This window comes from Geotrypetes seraphini, chromosome 1 (assembly GCF_902459505.1).
Source record: "Geotrypetes seraphini chromosome 1, aGeoSer1.1, whole genome shotgun sequence".
Taxonomy (NCBI): Eukaryota; Metazoa; Chordata; class Amphibia; order Gymnophiona; family Dermophiidae; genus Geotrypetes; species Geotrypetes seraphini.
This window is the reverse complement of record NC_047084.1, coordinates 365968723-365996348: the sequence shown is the minus strand read 5'-3', so window position 1 is coordinate 365996348 and position 27626 is coordinate 365968723. Positions and strand designations below refer to the sequence as shown.

General features: G+C 40.1%; 1 protein-coding gene across 24 annotated transcripts in view; it reads left to right on the top strand.

Moving 5' to 3' along the window:
- The window catches only part of ADGRL3 (adhesion G protein-coupled receptor L3), a 1804713-nt gene that overhangs the window by 1710216 nt on the left and 66871 nt on the right, over positions 1 to 27626 (top strand). For 14 of the 24 annotated variants that reach the window (XM_033915049.1, XM_033914976.1, XM_033915078.1 and 11 more), the window contains one exon: positions 11293 to 11427. In XM_033915049.1, coding sequence (XP_033770940.1) covers positions 11293 to 11427 — 135 coding nt within the window. The remainder of the gene's footprint in view (positions 1 to 11292; positions 11428 to 27626) is intronic. The other 10 variants (XM_033915103.1, XM_033915068.1, XM_033915096.1 and 7 more) reach the window with 1 other exon arrangement.

The following is a 27626-nucleotide window of genomic DNA, read 5'->3' as shown; positions in this document are numbered from 1 at the left end:
TCAAATGAAAACTCGACTCATGTGCATTTATGCCATTTAGGTACTTAAACATACAAATAAATCTGGATTTACAGTTAACAGAATGTTTTCATTGCTCCATTCGTGCCATACTTAGGTTTTTTCCTGCACCATTTGGAACATGGCTATATTTTTTTGATCTCCTGAGGAAACCAAGGGTAAAATGGGCCCCGTTGGGATCGGTGTCAAGAAGTTTGACTAAAAAGTTCCATTTTTAAGTTAAGTTCCCTGTTCCTTAAACATCTCTATCATATTTCCCCTCTCCCGTCTTTCCTCCAAAGTATACATATTGAGATCTTAGTCTATTTCATATGCCTTATGATAAAGACCACTGACCATTTCCTCTGAACTGACTATCCTGTTTATATATTTTTGAAGGTGCGGTCTCCAGAATTGCACACAATATTCTAAATGAGGTCTCACCAGAGTCTTATAGAGCAGCATCAATGTTATTGTTTTCCTACTACTCATACCTCTCCCTATGTGCCCTAACATCCTTCTAGCTTTCACTGTCACCTTTTCAACTTGGTTGGTCACCTTTTTTTAATATATATTTAATTCTTTATTAAATTTTCAAAACTATTATCCAAGCTTAAACATCATGTACAGAAAGTGTAATCTAAGATATAAGATTTTAAACAAAAATCATCAAAATAAGAAAAGCATTTCTTAATACACAAGTCCTCATAAGTGATCCAAGAAGTAAGAAAAGAGTAATTTCTAAGTCATAATAATATAATGAAGATATGTATATCTGCTGCTGAAACAAAAAGCATGTTTAATTATATAGGAGCTGTTACACCTTCATTCTCCAAGCGTTTTAGGGAGAGAAAACTAACTAAATGAGAAGGGTATACAAAAACATATTTTAAAGAATGGTATCCTATAATACACTTGCAGGGGTAACGTAAAAAGAAAACACCCCCTAATTGGGTTACCCCTGGTGTCAAAATTTGAAACTCTCGTCTTCTCTTCTGCGTTTCTCTCGAAACATCAGGAAAAATCTGTATTTTGAACCCCAGGAAGTCCTTTGATCTATTTTTGAAGAACAATTTAAGGATCCAATCTTTGTCTGGGGATAAAGCAACAGTCATCAATAAAGTAGCTGAAGCAGCTGTTTCAATGACAGATTCCTCCAAGATTGTGGTAACATCTAAGGGACCTTCCTGATGGTCACGATACTGATTTTGAGTTTCTTGAGACTTTAAAGATAAATAATAAGCCCTTGTTAGGGGAGGTAATGAATTTTCTGGTATTCCCAATACCTCGATAAAGTAACGTCTGATCATATCACAAGGAGTAATCAAGGGGACCTTAGGAAAATTTATCAGCCGCAAATTATTAGCACGATTACTGTTCTCAAGTGCCTCGAGCTTCCTCCTCAGGATAATATTATTTTTCACCATTAAGTCTTGATGGTCTTGAAGTCTTGGCCACCTTAAGATCAACACATATCACATATCACATCCAAGTCTTCCTATTTCATGCACAAAAGTTCTTCACACCCTAACCTGTACCATTTCCTTGCATTAAATCTTAGCTGCCAAATTCTAGACCATGCTTCAAGCTTTGCTAGATTCGACCTCAAGTTATTCACACCAACACTAGGGATACCCCAATCAATATCTGGCATGTTACAATCACCTATAACTACTACTACTAATCCTTTCTATAGCGCTACCTGACATATGCAGCGCTGTATATCAAAACACAGAAGAAACAGTCCTTGCTCAAAAGAGTTTAAAATCTAGTCAAGTCAGATAAGCTGGACAAGAAGGTGCATCAATACACTGTGCTCAGGTGGGGGAATTACAGAGGTAATACTAAGGAAATACTTTTTTACAGAAAGGGTGGTAGATGTGTGGAACAGTTTACCAGAGGAAGTAGTGGAGACAAAGACTATGCCTGAATTCAAGAAGCCTTGGGATAGGTACATGGGATCACTTAGAGAGAGGAAGAGAGAATGGTTACTGCTTATGGGCAGACTCGATAGTGCCATTTGGCCTTTATCTGCCATCATGTTTCTATGTAAAGATAAGACAGATATTGGTGCTTAGAATGTGGGTTGGAGTTTAGAATTGAAAGTATCTTCAAAGAAGTGAGCCAGATCCCTTAGGCCACCCCCCATAGGAGGGTCCTAGGGGATCTGGCGAATCGGAATCTTAGAACACTCCCAGTGCATCCCAGAATGCACTGAGAAATGGGTATAAGATTCTGGTTGTCCCAGGTACCTAAGGCCCTCCAAGGTTAGAGGGGGGTTAATGGTGGGGGTGGCCTTGGGGGGTCCGGGTGGGCAACCTGTGGTGGGTATTTGCAGGAGGGATTGGGCATCCCTCCTTCTGCGATGCTTATGGGGGCGGGGGTTCAAAGGGAATCGCAGCAGAAGGGATTGGGCATCCCTCCTGCTGGGAAAGATTGCAGGAAGGATTGGGGGATCGCGGCAGGAGGGATTGGGCATCCCTCCTTCCGCTGATGCTTGTGGGAGGGTTCGGGAAATCGCAGCAGGAGGGTTCAGGAGAGATTGGGTATCTCTCCTGCCATGATCATTGCAGTGCTCTTAGGTGAAGGACTGGTCCCTCCCATGCTTAAAAGGTCTTGTTTTGGGCATTTGGGACTTGGGCAAATTTTTTTTTTTTTTAATAAGGCTTAAAGGTATACATTTTGGGCCTTTTTTTCGTGAATGGGCATTTTCGAGAATGGGCATTTCCCTGCTGCCTACTTTGGGCGCCTAGGACCTTGGGCCAAAAGAAGACTTAGACGTTTTTAGACTAACCCCCAGATTCTGTATACTACTGCTAGTTTTTAACACCTCTATAGCACTGAAGGATGTACGCCAATTAACAAGCAATAATTGGCACTAATGAGAATATAAGCACACAACTATTTAAGCATACTATGGAATGTGGTGCACGTAAATTCTAGTGCACTGATCTCAACAGGGGGCATAGCCAAGAGAGGATCATGAGTGGGTATTTTTAAAGGTGTTAATCAGCCACTTCCTTGAAAGCATATCAATGTAAATCAACTTTGCACTGTTTCAAAGAAAGAATAAAACTATATAAAGCTTGTTATCTGCATAACTGTCAAAACTTGACCAATTTTAATAAAATTTGGGACATACCATCCTGAATAAATTTATAAGCCACCTCACCTAAATAGTGTCACTGCCACCTAGTGACTATTGTCTTGATTTACAGTCCATTCTTGTTATTCATGCATCTCAGTTTCACAACGTATTCACAGTTGTTTGCATTGTGACCGCTATTCCCAATCACACTGCTGTGTTTGCATATTTGCAGACCTGCGCACTTAAAAATCAGCTTTGTTTGCTTTCACTTTCACTTTGAGGTTTCGGCGTTTGTTTCCAGAAATGACCACCAAGCATCCCATGCAGGAACCTAACCCTATTTTTCCTATAAGATCCATTATTCGCTTTCTGCGCTTTTAAAGCATAACATGTATTGTTGGAACCAAACCTCTATTTTCCCTTAGACACAGCATTTTGCGGGTCAGCTAACATTTTTGGGAAACATACTGCCACGAAAAATGAGAACAGACTGTATGCATAGTTTTCAGTCAGGAGGTTTCGATCCTTATTAAAAATGTATATCTGGAGGAAGGTTATGGTTTTCATAGATGGGTGAAAGAGTTTTCCAGAAAAGAAGTAGAAGAGGGTAAGCATAGAATATTTTTAAGGAAATTGTGAAGAATATGAAGCAATAGGGCTCAATCACTGAAGAAAACATTGCGCTCAGCCGTCAAAACAAGGGAAGCCACAGGGGCTATGGTCTCCCCAAAGATTTGTGGCCGACGGTCAGTTTCCACCCACCCATCCTTCTCCCAGTGCTGTATTTTTAAATCTTTGGGCAGCCCTGGAACCCTTCATTTTACTTCCGGGGGCAGGTCTGCTCGTTGACACTGCGTGGTGTCTGCCTGAAAATTTAAAAGTTCAGCACTGGGAGGAGCTGGGTGAGGGAGTTGGGAGCTGGTGAGAGGTGCCGCAGGATTCTACTGGCTAGGGTAGAGCCTTTGAGCCCCTTTGAGCCCCCCCCAAAAAAAACAAAACGACGCTTCACTGCCTATGACATTGCAACAGCTGATGAACCAGGTAGTGAACTGACATCATTTAGGTGAGGTGTGAGTGCAAATTTATTCAAAATGATATATCCTAAATTTTATTGAAATTAGTCAAGTTTAGACAGTTTTTCAGAAAACAATTGTTTTCTTTTCTTTTTTGAAACGCAGTGCATATGGATAACTTATGAAACTTATGAGCATGTTCAGTAGTTTAATACAATCAATTACCATTTGCCCAGAACAGACATAAGATACTAAAGTTAAATTAAATGAAACTTTGGTTGAATGTTCACATAAAGATAATGCATATCTTGCAGGTACATCTTTATGCAGTGGCCATGCCGCTCGGTACTGTGTCCATAGCGTCTATCCTGTTTATTAATTCTGGCACTGGAGAGATGAACTGTGTGTTCCTTTCAAGCTTCTTATTATAGGTTCAGATGTTACAGTTAACTCCCTGGCCCTTCACTTGTTTTAGTCATTCAAACTGGAGGCTCTCCAGGAAAGAGCCTTGCCAGCTAAATCTGGCAGGTGTTTCCTTTTATATGGGATTGGTGTGTACTCAGATTTCATTGATGCTTCTTGTCTCTCTTGAAACAAATGTCTTTTTCCAGCAGGTGTATCCGCAGAGCATCACTTAATAACAGTGTGGCTAATATCCACTGCAGATCCTCTGCATATTCTATGGTATAAAATTGTGCTTGCATACCTATCCTTTTGATTTTTATTCATGTGGGGAATAAACAGAAAAAATGAAAAGTGTTCAAAATACTAGCCAGTCCTCAACAATAAAGTCCTCAACAGAAGCACAAAACTTGGCAATATGGGAATGGTTTACTTAGTGCAAGGATGACTGAACACATGACAAGCTGTCACCCTGAGTTCTTTCCCAGGTGATGGAATTCTTTCATGGGAACTTTGTACCTTTTTGAAGTCTGCCATGTGCTTTGTGAAAATTGCTCTAATTTAAATGCATCATTATTGAAATTGCTTTTATATTTGGAACTTTATGCTTTTTCAAGCATAAGAAAGGCCATAAGTGGAATGTGGTGGTGGGGGCGACAGAATAGGGTGGGAGTTGGCAGAGTTGGTAGGGTGGTAGGTGATTGGAGGATAGGAAAGAGCAAGGATTGGCTGGGTAGGTAAGGAAAGAGGGGAGGGGCAGGAGAGTGGAATTTGGTGGGCAGGAGCATGGCTGAGGAGAGACAGTTTGATAGAGGGAGGGAGGATGGGAGGGAGAGAGAATTTCCCTCCCACCTGTCCTGGGAAAGGTAGGTTTTGGGCTAATGGGTGGGTGGGTTTTAGGGCCGGTCTCAGCGGCTCAACGGGTAAGGCAGAGGCAAAAAAGGTATGGAGGACCTTCAGAGCTGGCTGTAATTTCAAGTGGGGGGGGCTGACTTTCAACTATGCTGTTTAATCTCTTTCTTGCCCCTTTTCTGACTATCACAGAGACTATTGGATTTGCAGTGTTCACATATGCAGATGATATTCATCTTATTCATCCAGTTCTACCAACCAATCCATTCGAAATTCACAAAATCAACCAAAAACTAACTGTTCTTGGTAATTGACTTTGCAATAATCTACTCTCACTCAATATCAGTAAATCAAAGGCCATGCTTTTGCCGACCAAAGAGAACAAAAGCCATTCTTCCCCATTATGCATCTCTTCTACCCCAATTCAGTTAGTATCAGATATTAAACACTTAGGTGTGATTCTTGATAATGCACTTTCTTTCAAAACACAAATTAGTTCCATAATTTGAAAATGTTTCTTTAAATTCTAAATGATAAGGTCCCTTGCGTCAATTCTAGAAGCAAAATCTCTTAATATCCTCATTCATTCCTTGGTCATATCCACCCTAGACTACTGTAATTCCCTTTACTATGGAGTCCCCCCAAAAGAGACTAGGAGATTACAAATTATTCAAAATACTGCTGTAAAAATATCTTCAATGCAAAGAAGTTTGACCATGTCACCCCTCTTGAAAAAGGCCCACTGGTTGCCCATGTCCCACAGAATCACATTTGAAATTCTCTTTCTTGTGTTAAACGTTCAGGCCAATCACTCTCCTTCATTTATCGACAGACTTCTGATCCCGTACGAAACCTCACATACTTTACCATCATCTCAGCAACATCTTACGGTTCCATCTGTTTGTCAGTTATTTTATGACACAACTCGCAAAACTATTTATTCTGTAGTCGCTCCCACTCTATGGAATGCCCTCTCCTTAGCTTTAAGACTGGAAACTAACGTTAATCATTTTAAACTAACCTTAAAACCTTTCTCTTTAAGGATGCTTTTGAGATTTAGTTAAATGGATTACCTAAGTCTTCTCCTTCTCCCTATCGTTCTTCCCATTACCTTTTCAATTTTTTTATTTTATAAATGTAAACCCTCCCCTTTTTTCCTCTTGTGCTATGTCGTGACAATTCAAATTCACAGATATATGTCCTTTCCCTTGTTTTTAATTATTTTTGTTTGTTTTAAAAATTGTTTTATATTGTAAAACGCTTTGGTATTAAAGCGGTATATCAAATCATAATAAACTTGAAACTTTATTCGATTGAGAATCCAATCTCTAGTCTAAAGCACCTGCCTAAAAGTGGGCATAGTTAGGGACAGATCATGAGCATGTTTTTGAGTTAGATGCCTCATTTTGAATTAGGTGAAGATATTTAGGCAAAGAAGACCATAAATACCATGCATAAATACTAGTGTTGGGTTTAATAATTGCACAGGAAAGTTTATTAGATATACTCCAAGTTATTTTTTCTTTTGATAAATACCATGCAGCCAGAATAAGGACACCTTACATCACTTAGTTGGCACTAAGCATGATTCTATACAGTATGCCTAACTTTTAGAGAATTGCGGTTAGCGCGGTATTGGTCAGTGCCAATTATTGTGGCAACCTATATAGTATCAGGCCCTTAATATATAACTTTTATTAGGTGGGGGGGGGGGGGTTCTCTTTCTCTCTCTGTAACATTTTAGCATTAGTTATCTTTTCTTTGTTATCTTAAAACTAGAACAAGATCAGATGGATTGGGAAGTTTAGAATTTTGTTTGTGTTATTTGAAATGTAGTACCATAATTGCCATTACCCTTCTGTGCCACAGTGATATTGTTTTTGGATAGAATTGTTTTATACATACCCTGCCTTATGTTTCAGTAAGTTATGCATCTAATTTTCTGTTGTTTAAGTCTGATGGGATTCTGAGATGTTATGTTTTTTTATGTATGGTTTTATTGATTATGTAAACCGCTCTGATATCTGCAGTGAAGGGCAGTATAACAAATTCTTCTAAATAAATAAATAAATAAGCATATACCTTTAGGTTTCCCAGGAAAGCCTTTGGATGCCTACTACAATCTATGTGCTTATTTCTCCTCTATTAATTTCAAGAGAACTGCACAACAGAGGGCTTGATTTTATAACAGGTTGACTATGCAAGACATCCAAAAAATAAATCTTATTTTTAGCCTCTTTTATAAAAAGGCTAAATAGGTGACTTTGGAAAACAGGGTCCCGGTGCCAGCTTTAGTAGAGGGCAAATGCTGAATGCACACAATAAGGGGTCATTTCACATGTTTCGACCGGAAAGGCCTGCCTCAGGAGTCTAAAAATACAGACATACATAAATTAATATAACATCAAAACACAAGTATAAAATTAAGTTAAAAACAATAAATGAACACTAAATAAACAGTAATGCATCAGATCAACCATATATAGCATACAAAATGCAATAACACATAAAATAGCAACACCTAAAAATATATATCTCTAAAAACATCATAAGCAAACATAATACAATTGCACATAATTGAATCCTTAAAAACCAAATATGATATATGATAACACATAGCATGAAAAATACATATAGGGAAAACTGACTTGATCAATAAAAAAATAAATTGATCAATACAAATCAAATATGATAACCCATAAAAGGTACCCTACCTGGTGGTCTAGCGGCGATGTGGGGCAGGATATACACAACATACCGGAAGAGGATATACACAGCATACCAGAATCCAACAGGCTATAAGCTGGAAACGAAGACGGGAAACTGACGGTCAGTATAGAAGAGGTATGCAGGCAGATTGATAGGCTTAAGAGCGATAAATCCCCGGGACTGGATGGCATCCATCTGAGGTTCATTAAGGTACTGAAAGGGACTATAGCTAAACTGTTTCAAATAATAGCCAATCTGTTGATCAAATCAGGAAAGATTCCGGAAGACTGGAAGGTAGCGAATGTTACGCCAATCTTCAAAAAAGGTTCGAGGGGAGATCCGGGAAACTACATACTGGTGAGTCTGACCTCGGTACCAGGAAAGATGGTAGAGGCGTTGATAAAGGACCACATCATTGATCACCTTGATGGACACAATCTGATGAGGACCAGCCAGCACGTCTTCAGCAAAGGAAGATCTTATTTGATGAACTTGCTGCACTTCTTCGAGGGAGTAAACAGGTGGATAGACAAGGGTGACCCAGTCAACATTGTATATCTGGATTTTTAGAAGGCGTTCGACAAGGTTCCTCATGAACGACTACTTCGTAAAATTGAGAGCCATGGAATCGAGAGTAAAATACTCACGTGGATTAAAAACTGGCTGGCGGATAGAAAACAGAGAGTGGGGATAAATGGACAATACTCAGACTGGAAGAGCGTCACCAGTGTGGTACCGCAGGGCTCGGTGCTCGACCCGTGCTGTTCAACATATATATAAACAATCTGGAAATTGGTACAACGAGTGAGGTGATTAAATTTGTAGATGATACAAAGTTATTCAGAGTAGTGAAGACACAGGGGGATTGCAATGATCTGCAACGTGACATAACCACGCTTGAGAAATGGGCAGCGACATGGCAAATGAGGTTCAATGTGGATAAGTGCAATATGATGCATGTCGGTAACAAAAATCTCATACATGAATACAGGATGTCCGGGGTGGTACTTGGATAGACCCTCCAGGAAAGAGACTTGGGAGTACTGGTCGACAAGTCATCCGAGTAATGCGCTACGGCAGCGAAAACGGCAAACAGAATGCTAGGAATGATTAAGAAGGGGATCACGAACAGATCAGAGAAGGTTATCATGCCGCTGTACCAGGCCAATGGTGCGCTCTCACCTGGAATAATGTGTCCAGCACTGGTTGCCGTACATGAGGAAGGACACGGTACTACTCAAAAGGGTCCAGAGAAGAGCGACTAAAATGGTTAAGGGGCTGGAGGAGTTGCCGTACAGTGAGAGATTTGAGAAACTGGGCCTCTTCTCCCTTGAAAAGAGGAGACTGAGAGGGGATATGATCGAAACATTCAAGATACTGAAGAGAATAGATTTAGTAGATAAAGACAGGTTATTCACCCTCTCCAAGGTAGGAAGAACGAAAGGGCACTCTCTAAAGTTAAAAGGGGATAGATTCCATACAAACGTAAGGAAGTTCTTCACCCAGAGAGTGGTGGAAAACTAGATTGCTCTTCCGGAGGCTGTTGTATGGGAAAACACCCTCCAGGGATTCAAGACAAAGTTAGACAATTCCTGCTGAACCGGAACGTATGCAGGTGAGGCTGTACTCATTTAGAGCACTGGTCTTTGACCTAGGGGCCACTGCGTGAGCGGACTGCAGGGCACGATGGACCACTGACCCAGCAGTAGCAATTCTTATGTTCTTATGTCCTATGCTCCTGCCCCATGCAGAGCCATCATCAAAATGGCTGCCGTGAGTTACCATTGTAATCTCGAGACTACAACGGGAATTCACGGCTGCCATCTTATCTGTTCAAGAATGGCTATAAAATGGATAGGATTTTTTTTTTTTTAACATTATGAGCAGGATGTCCCAGTTCTGATTTGGATATCCTTTTGAAAATGTCCCCTCACGTAAATAGTAGGTCTCTCTCTCTCTCTCTTCCTTTCAGTTTTAACCTTGTTTTAGATTGTAATTTCCTTTTCATTAAAATGTTAAACTGCTAAGATGATATGTTTCACTTGGTGGTATATTAAAAACTGAATAAACTTGGAACTGAACTTTTTGGGGGCTATACAGACCTCTGGTCTCAGACACTCCAATGTATTGCAATCTTTGGATTATTTTAATCAAAAGTATCACAAGCTTTAATCAGGGGTGTGCAGTGAGACAGAGGAGTAGGTTATAATGGAATTACCTTTTCATAAATGAGGATAGTCTATAATAAAATTAACCTTCAAGAGATGAATAAAACAAATTCAGCAGTTTCCATTTAGTAGGGCTGTGTCAGCAAGAAAAACTGGGTGAGGTTTATTCCTCCTGAAATTTTCCAGATTTTGGGGTATTTTGTTTTTATGGGGGGTTCTCATATATTTCTTTCTAATGAGGGGTTAATAGGGCATGCTATAGTATTTCTAAAGTTTAGTAATCATCTTAGCATACGCTATTTCATAGGTGCACAATTAATTGATTTAGAGCACTCGTAAATAGTTTAAGGTGCAATAATGAAGGCACATCTCTACCACATGGGCAACTGTTCTCATGAAAATCCACCAAGCAGACTAACATTCTCTGCTTAGAGGACACCGATTTCCTAAGCCCACTGAATATTTTCCTAGTGATTTAAAATTTTAGGTTATTGGATATTTTAACAAGATTTAAACAAAAATTGTTTTGTATTTTAGATTTATAGATTACTTGGATTTAATTTTTTTTTGCTTTGTCTTTTTTAAATGGCGTTCTTGTTTTTATATATTTTGTACACCGTGCTGTTGAGTGTTCTGTTTCTTTGCTTTCTCCACACAGCTTAAAATGTTATTCTCAGATAATTTACAGGCCAGGTCCACTGCTGGCAGTAGCAGAATCCTGTCCCCTGATGAAGTTTTATGTTTTACATCAGCTGTGCTAGGCTATTTACTCTGAATAATAAACATCCTTGCACTTTTTTTTTTAGTGCTTTGAGTACCTCAGAGCTAGGTAAGCACTAATGATGTCAGTAGAAAGCATTTGTTATCTTATGAAAGTGTTCCCTTCTGACATCACTAACGTGTTCTAATTGCATCTGAATGCTCGAGTAATGAATTGTAATGGAATTCCTGTAATCACCATCAGAAAAAGTTACCTCATTGTAATGAATGCCTTAAGAAAAGTCTGTATCCCTAGGGAGACAAGGAGGTGCTGGCTAATGGAGGTTGTTTTTTAATTGCTTAGGTACGTAAAGAATACGGGAAATGCCTACGCACACAGTGCTGTAGCAGCAAAAGTACAGAGAACTCTATTGGCTCAGGGAAAACATCTGGGTCCCGGACTCCTGGAAGATATTCTACGGGCTCGCAGGTAAACAATGTATGTGAACCACAATTATTTATTTTTTCATACTCTTTGCATGTGTAATATTATAACTTTATGTAAAAATATAAGTGATTAGAAATTAGTGAACAGAGAAATGTTTGAATCCCCATTGAGCTATTTCTTGAAGGCTTTGGAGGTAGTCAAAATTGATTTTCAGTATAGTCATTCACCTATTACCTGACTTCCAAATAACACTCATCCAAGTAACAGTTTCAGCACTGGATGCTCTAAGGTTGGGTAGGTTACCCGTGTCCGTGTCTCCCAGGCTGTAGTATTGGCTCACTGGCTGCCGTAGCCAAATGTGTCTTCAAGGGCCTGATGCTAGCATTCAAATCCTTGCACGACATGGCGCCGGGCTATGTACAATTAAACTTCCTACTTAAGTGCCGAACTGGTCCCTCTGCTCCCAGGATGAAATACACCTCAAAATGCCCCCTGGTTGTGCCCTTCAACTGCAAACTGCCAAACGATGGTCCTACTCCCACTTCATACCGAGCCACTTCATACCTGTCCCCGCAGATCAGATCCCTTGAATGTCTCCTCAACTTTAGAAAAGCAATAAAAACATACCTATTCACCTAACCCCTCTGCCCTTGACCCATGAACTACAAAGAAATTGGTAACAGAAACAGCATGTCACGTAAGGAAAACTTGTATTGTAAAATCTTGCACTGTAATTATGGCAAATCTAACCTGTAAACTGTCTGTGTGTGTCAAATTAAAACATGAACTGGTAACCCTGTCCTGGACTGTGTTATAGGAGGTAATTTTATTAACTTGTTTCCCATATAAATCCTGTTTTAAGTGAGGAAAAGGGCTTCTATAAATATCTATAAAGAATATATGTGCCTATTTCTACATGAGCAGAGTGTAGGCGTGTGTAGGAGTCAATTTTGGGCAACCTGAGATAGAAAAAAAATAACTCGCTGTGTAGATATCACATTCTACTGTTCACTCTCCAGTAGTAGAATCAAAGTATAGATATCTTGTTTTTGAGAAATAATGCAATAATTTTGATTACTGTCTGCATGCCTAAAAATAAAATAGAAAAATAAAGTAACTTCTTAGGACCTGTTAGGCGCCTGAACCAACGATTTAGATGCCTAACTTATGCTGGCATTTACAAAGTTGCTCTAATGCTCCTAGTGAGCGTCGGAGCATTTACCTCGACGGCCCACGGTAGAAACTTCTAGCACAGCTTTGTAAAAGGGGGCCTTAATTACCAAAACAACCTTAATAGCTTCAATTATGAGCTTTAACAAACTTGTAATTGGGACAAAAAAAAAAAGAAAATCGGCTAATAGGTGCCTACCCAATTCTAAAAGAAGTAGGCATCTATCGCATAGTGCCTAATGCCTAAGTGGGCATGTTTTAGGACGGAGATAAGTATAGGCGCCGCTAGGCACAATTCTCTAAAGACTTAGGTGCCTATAATGTAGGACAGTAAAAGCTTGGCCTACATTACCAGTACCTAAGTTCTTTGTTAAGTGCTATTAGGCGCGATTCTATAAATGGCACCTAAGCGTGATTGACACATGGCCAGTGCCATTTTTCTAGGCGCCGATTGATTTAAGTGCCATTTACAGAATCTGGCCCTTATTAACTATCCAGGAGCGCTAATGTAGACTGAACAGTTGATGGGGGAAGGGGGGTGGGTTAAGCTATTGTCTGCTAAAGCATTCCATCTTTAGGTATGACCTCTTTCTATCCAGATTTGTCTCTGTGCAGCTTTGAATGGTATCTGTATAGCTTTTCAGTTAAGTCCATATGCTTCTCATCTCCTTGACTGGTTTGCTCTCAGAGCTGTAATTCCTCTAATAGTTATAAAAGAACTATGATTTGGGAACCAAAATATCCAGAACAGCTGGTTTCACTGTAACTCCTCTAGGGGTCCTTTTATTAAGTGCTCTGAAATCTGAGCTTAATGCATCCTAACACAAGACTTTCCCACATGCTAAGCCCAGATTTAATACAGCACAATTTAAGGATTTTTTTAAATTCCACATTCTTTCTAATAGCCCATCCCTCTGCTTCAGCATTGAAAATCTCTGTAAATTTAATCTTAAAAGCCAAATTTAGATTCCTCCAATAATAGCTACATTGAATTCAGAGCTTGGATAAATATTGGGTTCAAATAAACTTGGCCAAAAATTGAGGAATGCATAGCAAAAAAATTTCACTTGTGTTCACATTCAGTCTAATCTCTTCTTTGGTTCTTTTTCGGCTTTGGAATTGTTCAGATCATTTGGCTTCATTAAAACCAATGGGGTAAGCAATGAATGAGTTATTTCATTCATTTTTTTAATCAAAATTTGCCTAACTTTTTCTGGCAGTCATTGGCCACAGCACCGAGAGCATTCCAGGATATCTAGAGAAAGAGAGATTGTTTAACTTCTCCAAGGTGGAGAAAATGAGAGGGCACTCACTAAAGTTAAAAGGAGATAGATTCCGTACAAACGTAAGGAAGTTCTTCTTTAGCCAGAGAGTGGTAGAAATCTGGAATGCTCTTCCACAGGCTGTTATAGGGGAAAACACCCTCCAGGGATTCAAGACAAGGTTAGACAAGTTCCTGCTGAACCAGAATGTACACAAGTAAGGCTAGACTGAAAGAGGGCACTGGTTTTTGACCTAAGGGCCACCACGTGAGGGGACTACTGGGCATGATGGACCACTGGTCTGACCCAGCAGCGGCATTTCTTATGTTCTTAAGACCATCTGATGCCAAAAGAACAGCACAGACAATGTCATAAAACCCTCAAGCTCCAATGAGAGAAACAAGGTGGCACAAATAATGGATTGAAGACCAGAAGGGTATGGGTACAGGGCAAAGTAGAAAAAAAAAATTGGTAGGAAGACTCCCAAGGTACCATAAGAGGGGGAAAGTAGCACCAACACTGGAATGGATAATAAGGCCCTGGAAAAGGGGCAAAGCCTTACCAAAATTAATAGGAAGATCCCAAATCACCAAGAGAGAGAAGTCAGCCAAACCAAATAAAAGATTATTCCAAATCAAAACACATTCATATTTTTCAGCTTTACCAGAACTATTAATGCTCAGATTGCCTCACTTTATTCATAATACAGTTAATTTTATGAATTTGCATTAAAATTAGAAGGAAAAGACCTTAGAATAGTTATGCCATAGCCTCAGTGAGACTTGCTTTGATGTTTGCAATGACCACCAGATTTGCCCACTGACCTTTCAAATTATTGGCGATAAAACCTCCATCAATCCTGCCTGTAACTGAAATTTGTGTAGCACTTAACTGCTATTATTAAATTCTTTCTAAAACTCTTCAAAGAAAAGAATTCTCAAAAAATTGAAGAATATGCACATCATACACCGGTCAAACAAATGATATATTTGAGCGCAGAAAGTACAAAGCTCTCTCTTTCTTGGGTTAAAGGTCTTCTTAAAGGACAAACGGTGAATGAGCATATGTCAGAAGTCATGTTATATTTCAATTAATTGTGAATGAGTCCCTGAAGCACCAATTAGCAAAACAGTGGCATACATTGGATGACCCATTTTCTGTGAACATAATTTACTTGTCATTTAAAAGACCTTTGGCTCAATAGAAACAGCTTTGGACTTTTTGAGATCAAGTACCACATCTTCTTTTCTGATTTGTGTCTGATGGACATTGTCTCCTCTTTCTAAAAAAGCTGATGCACAAGTGCTTATACTATTCTTTGCTTCTGAAGTAGCCTATGCTCACTCTTCACATTCTTACCAAAATACTCCATGTTTCTGCACTTATCAATCCATATCTTTGGGCAGTGCTGCTCTTTAAATGCCTTCCCCCCACCTCACCCCTCCAGGCTTAAAGAGACTTTTACTACCAAGTTCAGCAAGTGTACAAAGCATCAAGTACCATAAAAGCCCCCTCCCCTTTTACTGCCTTAACCATGCTCTTCCTACTGGGCATATACTGATTATATACGCTGAGGATCACCCATTACTAAAATTTGTTCTAGAGGTCACTGGGGTATAACAGATGCAGGAGCCTCTTAAGCCCCATATTCTCAACTACTCCTGACATTTGCCCCAAGATTGTTATGCCAAACGTTACCCCCATCTCCTTCATGCTGACTTACTTCAAGAGGCATTGGGGCTGCTCAATGTCACCTGACTGATGAGACTAGATGCTAAGCTTGGGAATTAGATTTCCTGCTACATCTACTTGTAATCTTTGTAACATTTTGGAGACAAGGGTGACTATGACGGCTGAGAAAGAGTATTCCTTGAAAAAAATACTAAGCAAAACATTGATTCTATGTTGGAGAATCTACCCCTGTTACTCCCCAAGCCTGATGAACAGAGAACAACAAGACTGTGGCCTAAGGGATCACCTTTGAATGTTGTTCCAGTCTGGCTAATAAAAGAAGCAAAAGGACAATTTAACCAGCATTGCTAGATATTGTGAATTCTTCTTTGTGTAAGGGAGTATTTCCAAGCTCCCTGAAAAGGACCATGATTAGACCTATTCCTAAAGATGTGATTTTTGCCACATTTCATGTGAAGAACTTCAAGCCTACTAGTCAATTCCCTTTATTTTTGGCAAACTTCTTGAAAAAGATATTTCCTATTTGGACAATCATTTGGAGTTGGTAATGGATTTTGCAACAGGGCAGTTGGGTTCTGTGTGAGGTATGGTCTTAAAATAGTGGCATACATGCCCTAATAATGACATCAAGGGACTGAGCCATATAATCTCTTGCTATGATAATCCACAGTACATGGATTCTCAAAACCAGCACTTTTACAATAATGATGCTGACTTCAACCATTCAAAAAAATAAAATCTATTAAAGCTGAAGAATATATAATAAATGTATTTACTTCATGCTTGCATCATAAATTTTGGGCATTCAGCTTGTAACTCTCTAGGAGTTTCCCTGGTCTGAAGTTGATTACCATTCTCCAGGGAGTGAAAATGATGGGGGGGGGGGAAGGAAGGGCTAGGAAAGTCTAGCCAAATTAAACTTATTGTTACTTTGAAACTTTTTGTTATTTTTCTGTGGGTTTTTTTTTTGTTGTTGTTTATTTACTAAGTTCAAACAAGTTGAAACTTTTAATTCCGTATTGAAAGTAGTGCATTTTTTTCTTTGAGTGCTTCTTCTCTGCCCAGCAAATAGATGCTTTTTAGACCTCTCATATCACTTGTTTATGCTTTCTTTCCATGGGATAAGTGAAACAGTGGAGAGAAATAAAAATGACAGATCTGTTGTATTTACTTCAGATCTATAGAAGGTTTTCTTCTTTTTAAACTCTTCCACAACCTGGACCTGGTACTTACGAATGGGGAAAGCGTCTCGGGGGTCTCGGTGGGAGAAACGCTAGCCACCAGTGACCATAACATGGTATGGTTTAACCTTAAGAAAGGCTTCCCTAGGTCACAAACAAAAACAAAGGTACTCAATTTCCGGGGCACCGACTTCACACGCATGGGAAATTTCGTCCATCAGACGCTCCAGGCTCAAGAAGTAACTGATAATGTGGAAGCTATGTGGTCAACCTTGAAATCAACCCTTCATGAGGCAACTAAACGCTACATTAAATCGGTAACCAAACAGCAAAGAAAAAAGAAACCCCAATGGTTCACTGATGAGATCTCGCACCTCGTCAAAGAGAAGAAAAGAGCATTTCTCTCATACAAACGCATGGGGGAAAAAGAAGCAAACATTGAATACAGGACAAAGTCTGCAACGGTCAAAACAGCAGTCAGGGAGGCCAAACTTCAAATGGAAGAAACTCTAGCGAAGAACATTAAGAAAGGAGACAAATCTTTCTTCAGATACATTAGCGACAGGAAAAAGAACGCAAATGGGATAGTACGCCTTAGAACGCCAGAAGGGAACTATGTGGAAACAGATTCCGATAAGGCCAAACTACTAAATGATTACTTCTGTTCAGTCTTTACATGCGAGGCACCAGGGCAAGGGCCACGTCTGGAAGCAAAGCAAAGCATGGAAGACCCATTTCAGAATTTTGAGTTCACACCAGCTGATGTTTACAGAGAACTGTCAAAACTCAAGGTGAACAAAGCCATGGGACCAGACAATTTGCACCCAAGAGTGCTCAGAGAGCTATGCGATGTTCTGGCAGAACCGTTAGCCATGCTCTTCAATCTCTCTCTAAGTACAGGGAGAGTCCCCCTGGACTGGAAAACAGCCAACGTTGTTCCTCTGCACAAAAAGGGTTGCAGAGCGGAGGCTGCGAATTACAGACCAGTGAGTCTCACATCAATAGTGTGTAAACTTATGGAAACTTTACTTAAAGGTAAATTGGACACGATATTGGATGAGGGAAATCTGAGGGATCCCTGTCAACATGGATTCACTAGGGGCAGGTCATGCCAATCCAATCTTATCAGCTTCTTTGACTGGGTGACAGGAAAGCTAGACTCGGGAGAGTCTCTGGACGTGGTGTACTTGGATTTCAGTAAAGCTTTTGACAGTGTCCCGCACCGTAGACTATTAAATAAGATGAAATCGATGGGGTTAGGTGAGAAACTAACTGCATGGGTCAATGATTGGCTGAGTGGAAGACTTCAGAGGGTGGTGGTCAATGGCACCCTCTCTGAGACATCGGAGGTGACTAGCGGAGTGCCGCAAGGATCAGTCCTGGGACCATCTCTTTTCAACATATTCATAAGGGATTTAACCCGGGGGCTTCAGGGTAAAGTAGCACTGTTCGTCGACGACGCCAAACTGTGTAATATAGTAAGTGAAAGCAGTCTCAAGGGTAGTATGACGCAGGATCTGATCATGTTGGAAAACTGGTCCTCAACATGGCAGCTGGGCTTCAACGCTAAGAAGTGTAAAGTCATGCATCTCGGCAGTAGAAATCCATGCAGAACATACACCTTGAATGGAGAAGCACTAGCTAGGACTTCAGAAGAACGGGATTTGGGAGTAATCATCAGTGCAGACATGAAGGCTGCCAAACAAGTAGAGAAGGCCTCATCCAAGGCAAGGCAAATGATGGGATGTATCAAGAGAAGCTTCGTCAGCCGCAAGCCTGAAGTCATAATGCCACTTTACAGAGCCATGGTGAGACCTCATCTGGAGTACTGCGTGCAATTCTGGAGGCCACATTACCGTAAAGATGTGCTTCGAGCCGAGTCGGTCCAGCGGATGGCCACTAGAATGGTCTCCGGACTCAAGGGTCTCTCATACGAAGAAAGACTGGGCAAATTGCAGCTCTATACTCTAGAGGAACGCAGGGAAAGGGGGGACATGATTGAGACATTTAAATATGTCACAGGACGTGTTGAGGTGGAAAACGACATCTTCCTTCTCAAAGGACTATCGGTCACAAGGGGGCACGCACTCAAACTCAGAGGAGGGAACTTTAATGGTGACACCAGGAAGTACTTCTTCACAGAAAGGGTGGTGGATCACTGGAACAAACTTCCGATGCAGGTGATCAAGGCCACCAGCGTGCTCGACTTTAAGAATAAATGGGACATCCACGTAGGATCACTACGAGGGTCGAGCTAAGGAACTAAGTCATCAGCACCCAGACTTAATGGGGTGGGTCAGTAGAGTGGGCAGACTTGATGGGCTGTAGCCCTTTTCTGCCGTCATCTTTCTATGTTTCATCTTTCTAACCTGCTTTGGTACCATTTAATCTGTTTCAATGGCTCTGGCCTGTTGCTAAAAAGATACCAAGACAAGCTTCAGCGTTAAGTTATTCAAAGTTAAGTTCAGTAGTATGGTAAGCATGCAGGAGCTAGTTTCCATTAGAATGAGTTCTGCACATTCTATATTTTATTTTTTTTAAATTCTTTATTGATTTTTCAAACTTCAATAGTGCAATACATAAAACATATAATAATACAATAAAAGCACATTCAGCTTACCAGTATTCATAACCAACCATTTTCTCCCACCCAATGATTATTCAATAAAACACAAAAACATAGATTCTATATTTCAAATCCAGATGTAAAATGAAATTCCATTAGAATGAAATTCTGGTAAGTGGATTTATACATAAGGAGGGGTTATTGTACATCAAATTGTCAAGTCACTTAATCCTCCACTCCCCAGGTACATTAGATAGACTGTGAGCCTACCAGGACAGACGGGGAAAATGCTTGAGTGCCTGAATGTAAACCACTTAGGCCATTTGTAGGATACTCTGTGGTTTGTGCTATTAGTTATTGGGCCGATGATGTTATTATATATTAACCTTGTGGTCCCATCTGACCTTTCTTCGTTCATTTGTTGCAAGGTTAGAATGTTAAGAATTTATTTGAAAACAGCACTACTAAGAAAGGAACCATAAGAATTCTCATACTGGGTCAGAACAAAGATCCATCATGCGTAGTATCCTTTTTCTAACAGGGGCCAGTCCAGATTAAAAGTATACGATGAGGCCCTAAAAGGAAGGGAGGAGCAGGATGCATACTGCTTATCCCCAGGGATAAGCTATGGATTTCCCAAAATCTGTCTTAATAATGGTTTATGGACACTTCCTCCAAGAACTTCATCAAACCTCTGTGCTAACAGCTTTTACCTCGTCGTCTGACAATGATTGTCAGATTTTAATTATGCATTGAGTGAAAATAAGTGTACCCCACTGTACCACTTATTAACTTCATAGCATGCCCCCTGGTCTTTGAACCTTTTGAGGAGTAAACAACTGATTTGAGTTTACCCATTCTACTCGGCTCATAAATTTATAGACCTAGTCAACCATTTTGTCTCCAAGCTGAAGAGCCTTAATTTATTTAAGCTTTCCTCATAAGGGAGCAGTTCCATCCTCTTTATTATTTTGGTTGTTCATATATGTATTTCTTCTGATTCTGCTTTTTTTGAGATGCAGCAACTAGAATGGCACACTATGGAGCAATGTTTTGGGTTTTTTTTTTAAATTTTTGTGACTACAACCATTTACTGTTGTCCACTCTGAAGGCCTAGATCATACTGTTTTGTATTTATTTATTTATACCCTGCCTTTCCCAAGGGGGGGGGGGTCACAATAAACTACATACACAAACAGAATCACATACATTTCAATAGATAGAACATCAATAAAACACAATAATGATAATGTAAAGCCTCTTAAAATTAAAGAGGCTACCAGCGCTTCACATCAAAAAACGATAGATCAAGTTCCATATTTCATCTTACAGAAGAGGCGTTTCTTCAACATTTTCTTAAAACTACTCAAACTTGTTTTCTGTCGTAAAAATTCTGGAAGCTTATTCTACTCCCGAGAACCCACACACGAAAATAAGCTAGCCCTAGTCACAGCTAACCACAGCTGTTTCACTGGCGGAATATATAGGTCATCGTGAGTCACCGAGCGCAACATGCTCTGCGGTTCATATGGCAGGATGCTGTCCATCAATTGCTTCAGTGCCTTATTGTGAATACAGAGATGCACCGTGGCCAATAATTTATAAAGGATTCTATGTTCTAATTTTAACCAATACAAAGATATATAGCATTCTGTCACATGATCACTCTTTCTTAATCAAAATAGAGTTCAAACAATCACGTTCTGGGTTACCTGCAGCGCACTCAGTGCTGACACAGGTATACCCAGAAGCACCAAATTGCAGTAGTCTAGGCATGATAATACCACACTCTGCAAGACAGTCCTAAACATAGAGGCTGACAAATATGGGTGCAAATTGCTCAATATTCCTGGGTGGTGATTCCTGATGTATGACCTAGCATCATATAGCTATAATTTAGGTTATTCTTCCCTCTGTGCATCACTTTGTACTTGTTCATATTAAATTTCATTTGTTATCAGAATTCCTAATTTCTCAGTTTTGCAAGGTCTTCCAGCAATTTTTCACAGCTCGCCTGTGATTTAACAGCTTGAATAGTTTTGTAACATCTGTACATTTGATCATCTTACTCATTTTCATTTCCAGATTATTTATAAATATGTTTGAAAACACTAGGCTCGGTGCAGATCGCTGGGCATGCCACTATTCATTGAAACTGAGCATTTAACCCTTCTCTGTGTTCTCTGTTTTTCAACCAGACCCTAATGCACAATAAAACATTTCTTCCTATTCTGTGACTTTTTTTTTTTTTTTCATTTAAATCTCCACAATTTCTAACCTGCAAATTTCCTTGCTAAGTATCGGAAACAAACAAAATAATAATAAAGAAGAAAACTACCATTAATCTTCAGCCCATGTTATGGAGATAAAACAGAGATCCAACAAAGTCAAAACATTTTAAATTACATAGAAACATATCCCTTCAAGGACTGGTAGGCCATGCAGGTCTTTATCTGCTGTCATTTACTATATAAAAAAGACTGTTACTCCCCAAGCTCGGTGATAGCCCCCTTGCACTTCACCAGAGGACAGTGATCAACAAGACTGTGGCCTTAGGGATAACCTTTGAATGTTGTTCTAGTCTGGCTAATAAAAGAAGCAAAATAATAATTTACACCAGCATTGCTAGATATTGTGATTCCTTCTTTGTGTAAGGGAGTTTTTCCAAGCTCCCTGAAGGACCATGATTAGACCTATTCCTAAAGATGTGATTTTTGCCACATTTCAGGTGAAGAACTTCAAGCCTGTTAGTCAATCAATTCCATTTTTGGGTGCAAACTTCTTGAAAAAGTTGTTATTTCTTTCTTGGGCAGTCATTTGGAGTTGGTAAAGGATATGGCAGCAGGGCAGTTGGGTCCTGTGTGAGGTATGGTCTTAAAATAGTGGCATACGTGCCCTAATAATGACATCAAGGGGCTGAGTCATATAATCTCTTGCTCCAATAATCCACAGTACGTGGATTTTAAAACCAGCACTTTTACAATAATGATGCTGAATTCAACCATTCAAAAAAATAAAATCTATCAAAGCTAGAGAATATATAACAACTTCATGCTTGCATCATAAATTTTAGGCATTCAACTTTTAACTCTCCAGGAGTTTCTCTGGTTTGAAGTTGGTTACCATTCTCCAGGGAGTGAAAATGATGGGGGGTGGGTGGGAGGGAAGGACCTTTTTTTTAAGTAGCTGCAATTCTATCTTGGGAGCAGAGACTAAAATAATAAAAAATAACATGAGAATCGTATATTGCCTCTGATTTTGTCACGATCCACAAATCTGTATAAATTTTGAAATTAAATTGTGCTAAGTTTCAAAGCTGTCCATTTAATTGAAATATTTCTGGAACACTGAGAGCCAAGTGATTTTTTTCATTGGATCTATAAAGAGATTACAGTATATCTGGTATATATATGCAACATCTGCCCAACTGTAGCTACATTAGAGAGATATTTATGAATATGTTGAACACATGGTAACAGATACAGAAAATGAGATGAATTAGCACCAGGGAAATGGGTCCCCAAAGTGGCTGAGATCATCACTTGACTGTGAAAGTACCAGAAATAGTTTTAATTAAATTGGACAGTTTAAAAACCTTCAGAGAATTAAACAAGGTTTAAAATTTATTGGATGGGAATCATGGTAGGATCGGTGGCTGTGCATAATTCTTTCTGTGTCTTCAGTGATTGTAGCCATTGTCCCCAGCCACTTTCCAAACACACATGTTTCTCTCCCTGGACACTCCCATCAATGCCCAAACTTGTTGGCCTATTGATATTTACCGTTTCCCAAAGAAACTCTTGAAGAATTTGACATTTAAATGCCATGCCATTATTGATCCAAGCAAGAGATAAATAGGAAACACACTCTGCATTTTAGATAATTCTGATGGGGGATAGCTGAACAAATGTGGATCAGGTTTGTAATCAATGCATGGATGGAGGAGCTGATAATAAAAACGGAGGCACAGATGGTAATAAAGAGAGTATAGTGGCATGCTTTTAGTGTGCTGCCTTCTGACAATGATAACTTTTGTCTATTCCTGAGCAGCAGGGCTAGATTTTTGGCATCCAGAGGCAGGACTGGAGAGCAATGGGGAGGTTTTCCTCACTGAATCACAATCTAAAGCAAGTGAATTCAGGCTCCCCTTTAGCACAAGTATTTGGCACCTTCACAGTCTGACACACTAGGTAGTTGCCCGTGTTCCCCATGCTTAAATTCCAGCCTGCTAAGTTGGCCTGTACCATATGGCTCCAGAAAAAGGAGGGCAAATTGAGACAACCGGGTTTTACTTCCACTGAAAGCAATGGAAGTAAGGAGAACAGATAGAGACATCTGGGTTTTACTTCCAAGTTTATAAGTTTATTCTATATTTGATATACCAACCATCAGCGAGTATCTGATCAGTTTGCAGAGTAAAATTACAATGTTAATTACAATATTAAAATTAAAATATAGTTCTAAAAAGAAAAGTCATTAAGAAAGGGGACAAATCCTTCTTCAAGTATATTAGTGACAGGAAAAAAAACACAAATGGGATAGTACGCCTTAGAACACCAGACGGGAATTATGTGGAAACAGATTCCGATAAAGCCAAACTACTGAATGAATACTTCTGCTCAGTCTTTACCTGCGAGGCACCAGGGCACGGGCCACAGCTGGAAGCAAAGCCAAGCGCGGAAGACCCATTTCAGAATTTTGAGTTCACACCAGCTGATGTTTACAGCGAACTGACAAGACTCAAGGTGAGCAAAGCCATGGGACCAGACATATTGCACCCAAGAGTACTCAGAGAACTGTGCGATGTCCTGGCAGAACCATTAGCCATGCTCTTCAATCTCTCCCTATGTACGGGGAGAGTCCCCCTGGACTGGAAAACAGCTAACGTTGTTCCTCTGCACAAAAAGGGTTGCAGAGCAGAGGCTGCGAATTACAGACCAGTGAGTCTCACATCGATAGTGTGTAAATTCATGGAAACACTTCTTAAACGTAAATTAGACATGATCTTGGATGAGGGGAATCTAAGGGATCCCAGTCAACATGGATTCACTAAAGGTAGGTCATGCCAATCCAATCTCATCAGCTTCTTTGATTGGGTAACAGGAAAGCTAGACTCGGGAGAGTCTCTGGACATAGTGTACTTGGATTTCAGTAAGGCTTTTGACAGCGTCCCACACCGCAGGCTATTAAGCAAGATGAAATCGATGGGGTTAGGTGAGACACTAAATGAATGGGTCAATGATTGGCTGAGTTGAAGACTTCAGAGGGTGGTGGTCAACGGCACCCTCTCTGAGACATCGGAGGTGACCAACGGAGTGCCACAGGGCTCAGTCCTGGGTCCACTCCTTTTTAACATATTCATAAGGGACTTGACCCGAGGGCTTCAGGGCAAAATAACATTATTCGCCGATGACGCCAAACTATGTAATATAGTAAGCGAAAGCAATTTGCAGGATAGTATGATGCAGGACCTGCTTATGTTGGAAAGCTGGTCCTCGACATGGCAGCTGGGCTTCAACGCTAAGAAATGTAAGGTCATGCACCTCGGTAGCAGAAATCCATGCAGAACTTACACCTTAAATGGAGAAACATTAGCTAGGACTTCAGTAGAACGAGATTTGGGAGTAATCATCAGTGCAGACATGAAGGCTGCCAAACAAGTAGAGAAGGCCTCATCCAAGGCAAGGCAAGGCAAATGAAGGGATGTATCAATAGAAGTTTCGTCAGCCGGAAACCTGAAGTCATAATGCCACTGTACAGAACCATGGTGAGACCTCATCTGGAATACTGTGTGCAATTCTGGAGGCCACATTACCGTAAAGACGTGCTTAGAGTCGAGTCAGTTCAGCGGATGGCCACTAGGATGATCTCGGGGCTCAAGGGTCTCTCGTACGAAGAGAGACTGAACAAATTGCAGCTCTACACTCTAGAAGAGCGCAGGGAGAGGGGGGACATGATTGAGACTTTTAAATACATCACGGGACGTATCGAGGTGGAAGATGATATCTTCTTTCTCAAAGGACCCTCAGCCACAAGAGGGCATCTGCTTAAACTCAGAGGAGGGAAATTTAATGGGGACACCATGAAGTATTTCTTCATGGAAAGAGTGGTAGATCACTGGAACAAGCTTCCATTGCAGGTAGCCAAGGCCACCAGCGTGCTTGACTTTAAGAATAAATGGGACATCGACGTGGGATCCCTACGAAGGTCGAGTTAAGGAACTGGGTCATTTGCACTCAGACTTAATGGGGTGGGTCAGTAGAGTGGGCAGACTTGATGGGCTATAGCCCTTTTCTGCCGTCATCTTTCTATGTTCTAAATAATTACATAATTGACGAACAGGACTTAGACTGGTTTGATACGCAAGGTAGGGGGCTTAGATTGGGAAAATAAACTACATCGAAGTAAAAAAATTAAAAGGACGGTGAAAAGGGGAGGAAAGGAAACAGAAGTAGGGGGTCGCTTCTTAAAAGTAGTTCACTTTCATCTTTGATCAGAGGAGGAGTACGAGAGGTGTTCTTGTCTCATGTTAGATATGCATCTCAGAATAAGAATGTTTCAAGTTTCAAGTTTATTTAGCATTTGATGAATCGCTTATATAAGATTTCTAAGCGATGTACAGTTTAAAAGCCACCAGGTGGTGGTCTCACATACAATTTGAACGAATTAATCGTTTTGAGTTTAATCTTAAATTTGTCATGAGATTCTTCTAATTGGATGTCAGGTGGGAGAGAATTCCAAACTGTGGGTGCTGTGGTGGAAAAAATCACATTGCAAGTATAGAAGAGCTCCTTAATCAGGAGAATAGTCAGTAGGTTTTGGTTTGTTGTTCTTAAGGTTCGTGGACTGGACTAAGAGATAGGATATTTGTCTAAAAAGGATGGACAATGAATGAGTTTAATTTTGAAAGCGAGTAAGGGTAGCTTATATGTCATTCAATGTGTTACCGGTAGCCAATGAGAATCACAGAGTAGAGGTGTAACGTGGTCATATTTACTTGCCTTGTATATGAGTTTAATGGCAGTATTTTGAATCGGTTGTAATCTGCGGATTTCTTCAACTGCTTTTGATGGAAGTAAAACCCGGATGTCTCAATCCACCCTCCTTTTTCTGGAGCCATATGTTAACCCTAATTAGGGGGCCAAAAGGCCTTGCACTAATATGTTCAAACCATAGAAACTACCAGAAAGATAATTATCAGATCTTCTACAAACAAGCCTTGCACCAACACTGATATGATGTAGGAATAGAAATCATAACATGATGTCTCAATCCTATCAGTCTTCACAAAATGAACTGAAATCAAGCTCTGCTGTTATCTAGGGGAATCTGTCAGAGAACTATGTTTAAAAGAGTATTTCCACAAGAGAGAGGAAGCTTCTAATATACTGCATTGCAAAGTGAAAATAAAAACCCCCACTTATTTTACCCTTCTGAGAAGATACAATCCTAAACAACATAGCTTTAGACACAGGGTAAAAACACCGCATTTATACAGCGATTCCCCACTGGAAAGAACTGAAAAATCTGCAGAACAAATGCAACATCACTATCATACCAGCAGACAAAGAAAGAGCTATAGTGGCAATGGACACAGAGAAATATATAGAAGAGGGACATAGACAAGTCTCAAATAAATAATACCTAGTATAAGAAACTTAGCAAGGATTCGGCACAGGAATATACAAAACAGCTGAAACAAAAAATATTGAAGCCAATAGAAAAACTGCCCAGTTTTTTAAAATTTCATTGGATGCTAGCAGCATGGGAGCTGCCAACAGCAAACACGGACTATCAATTTGGTTAGCAGACTCCATATCCCTGATTTATGTCCAAGCAATCCTGACTCTAGAGAACCATGTCACAGCCCATAATGTCGGAGCCATGACAGCATCAGTAGCCCACTTGAGGTCGGTTTCCATGGATGCAACGTGGACTTTAGCCCATCTTTCACCTCTAATTATCCAAATTTACTAACAATTCCATCTATACGGGAAATATTTTATGACACAACCCGTAAAACTATAGTTCCAGTCACTGACCCCTCTTTGTGGAACGCACTCCCATTAGACATACGAATCGAACCAATCCAAAATCAAAACCTTCCTTTTCAAAGATGCATATAACACCTGAGATAAAACCTATCAAGCAGAGCTCATGAAACATCTCAGCAGATGTCAACAAAACGCTTTCTGAAAAGCAAACCTCCCTTATCATTTCCTTTCCCTTTTGTGGAATGTGAATGTTGGGGTTGATAGTGGGCATTTTCGTACCATTGTTAGCTTATGTGACTTGGCTAAGTGCTAGCGGTATGGTATCTCTCTCTCCCCCCGGGCTATATACGTTTAAATCTTGGGAGTAGTTTTTTTTCTGTTGTAA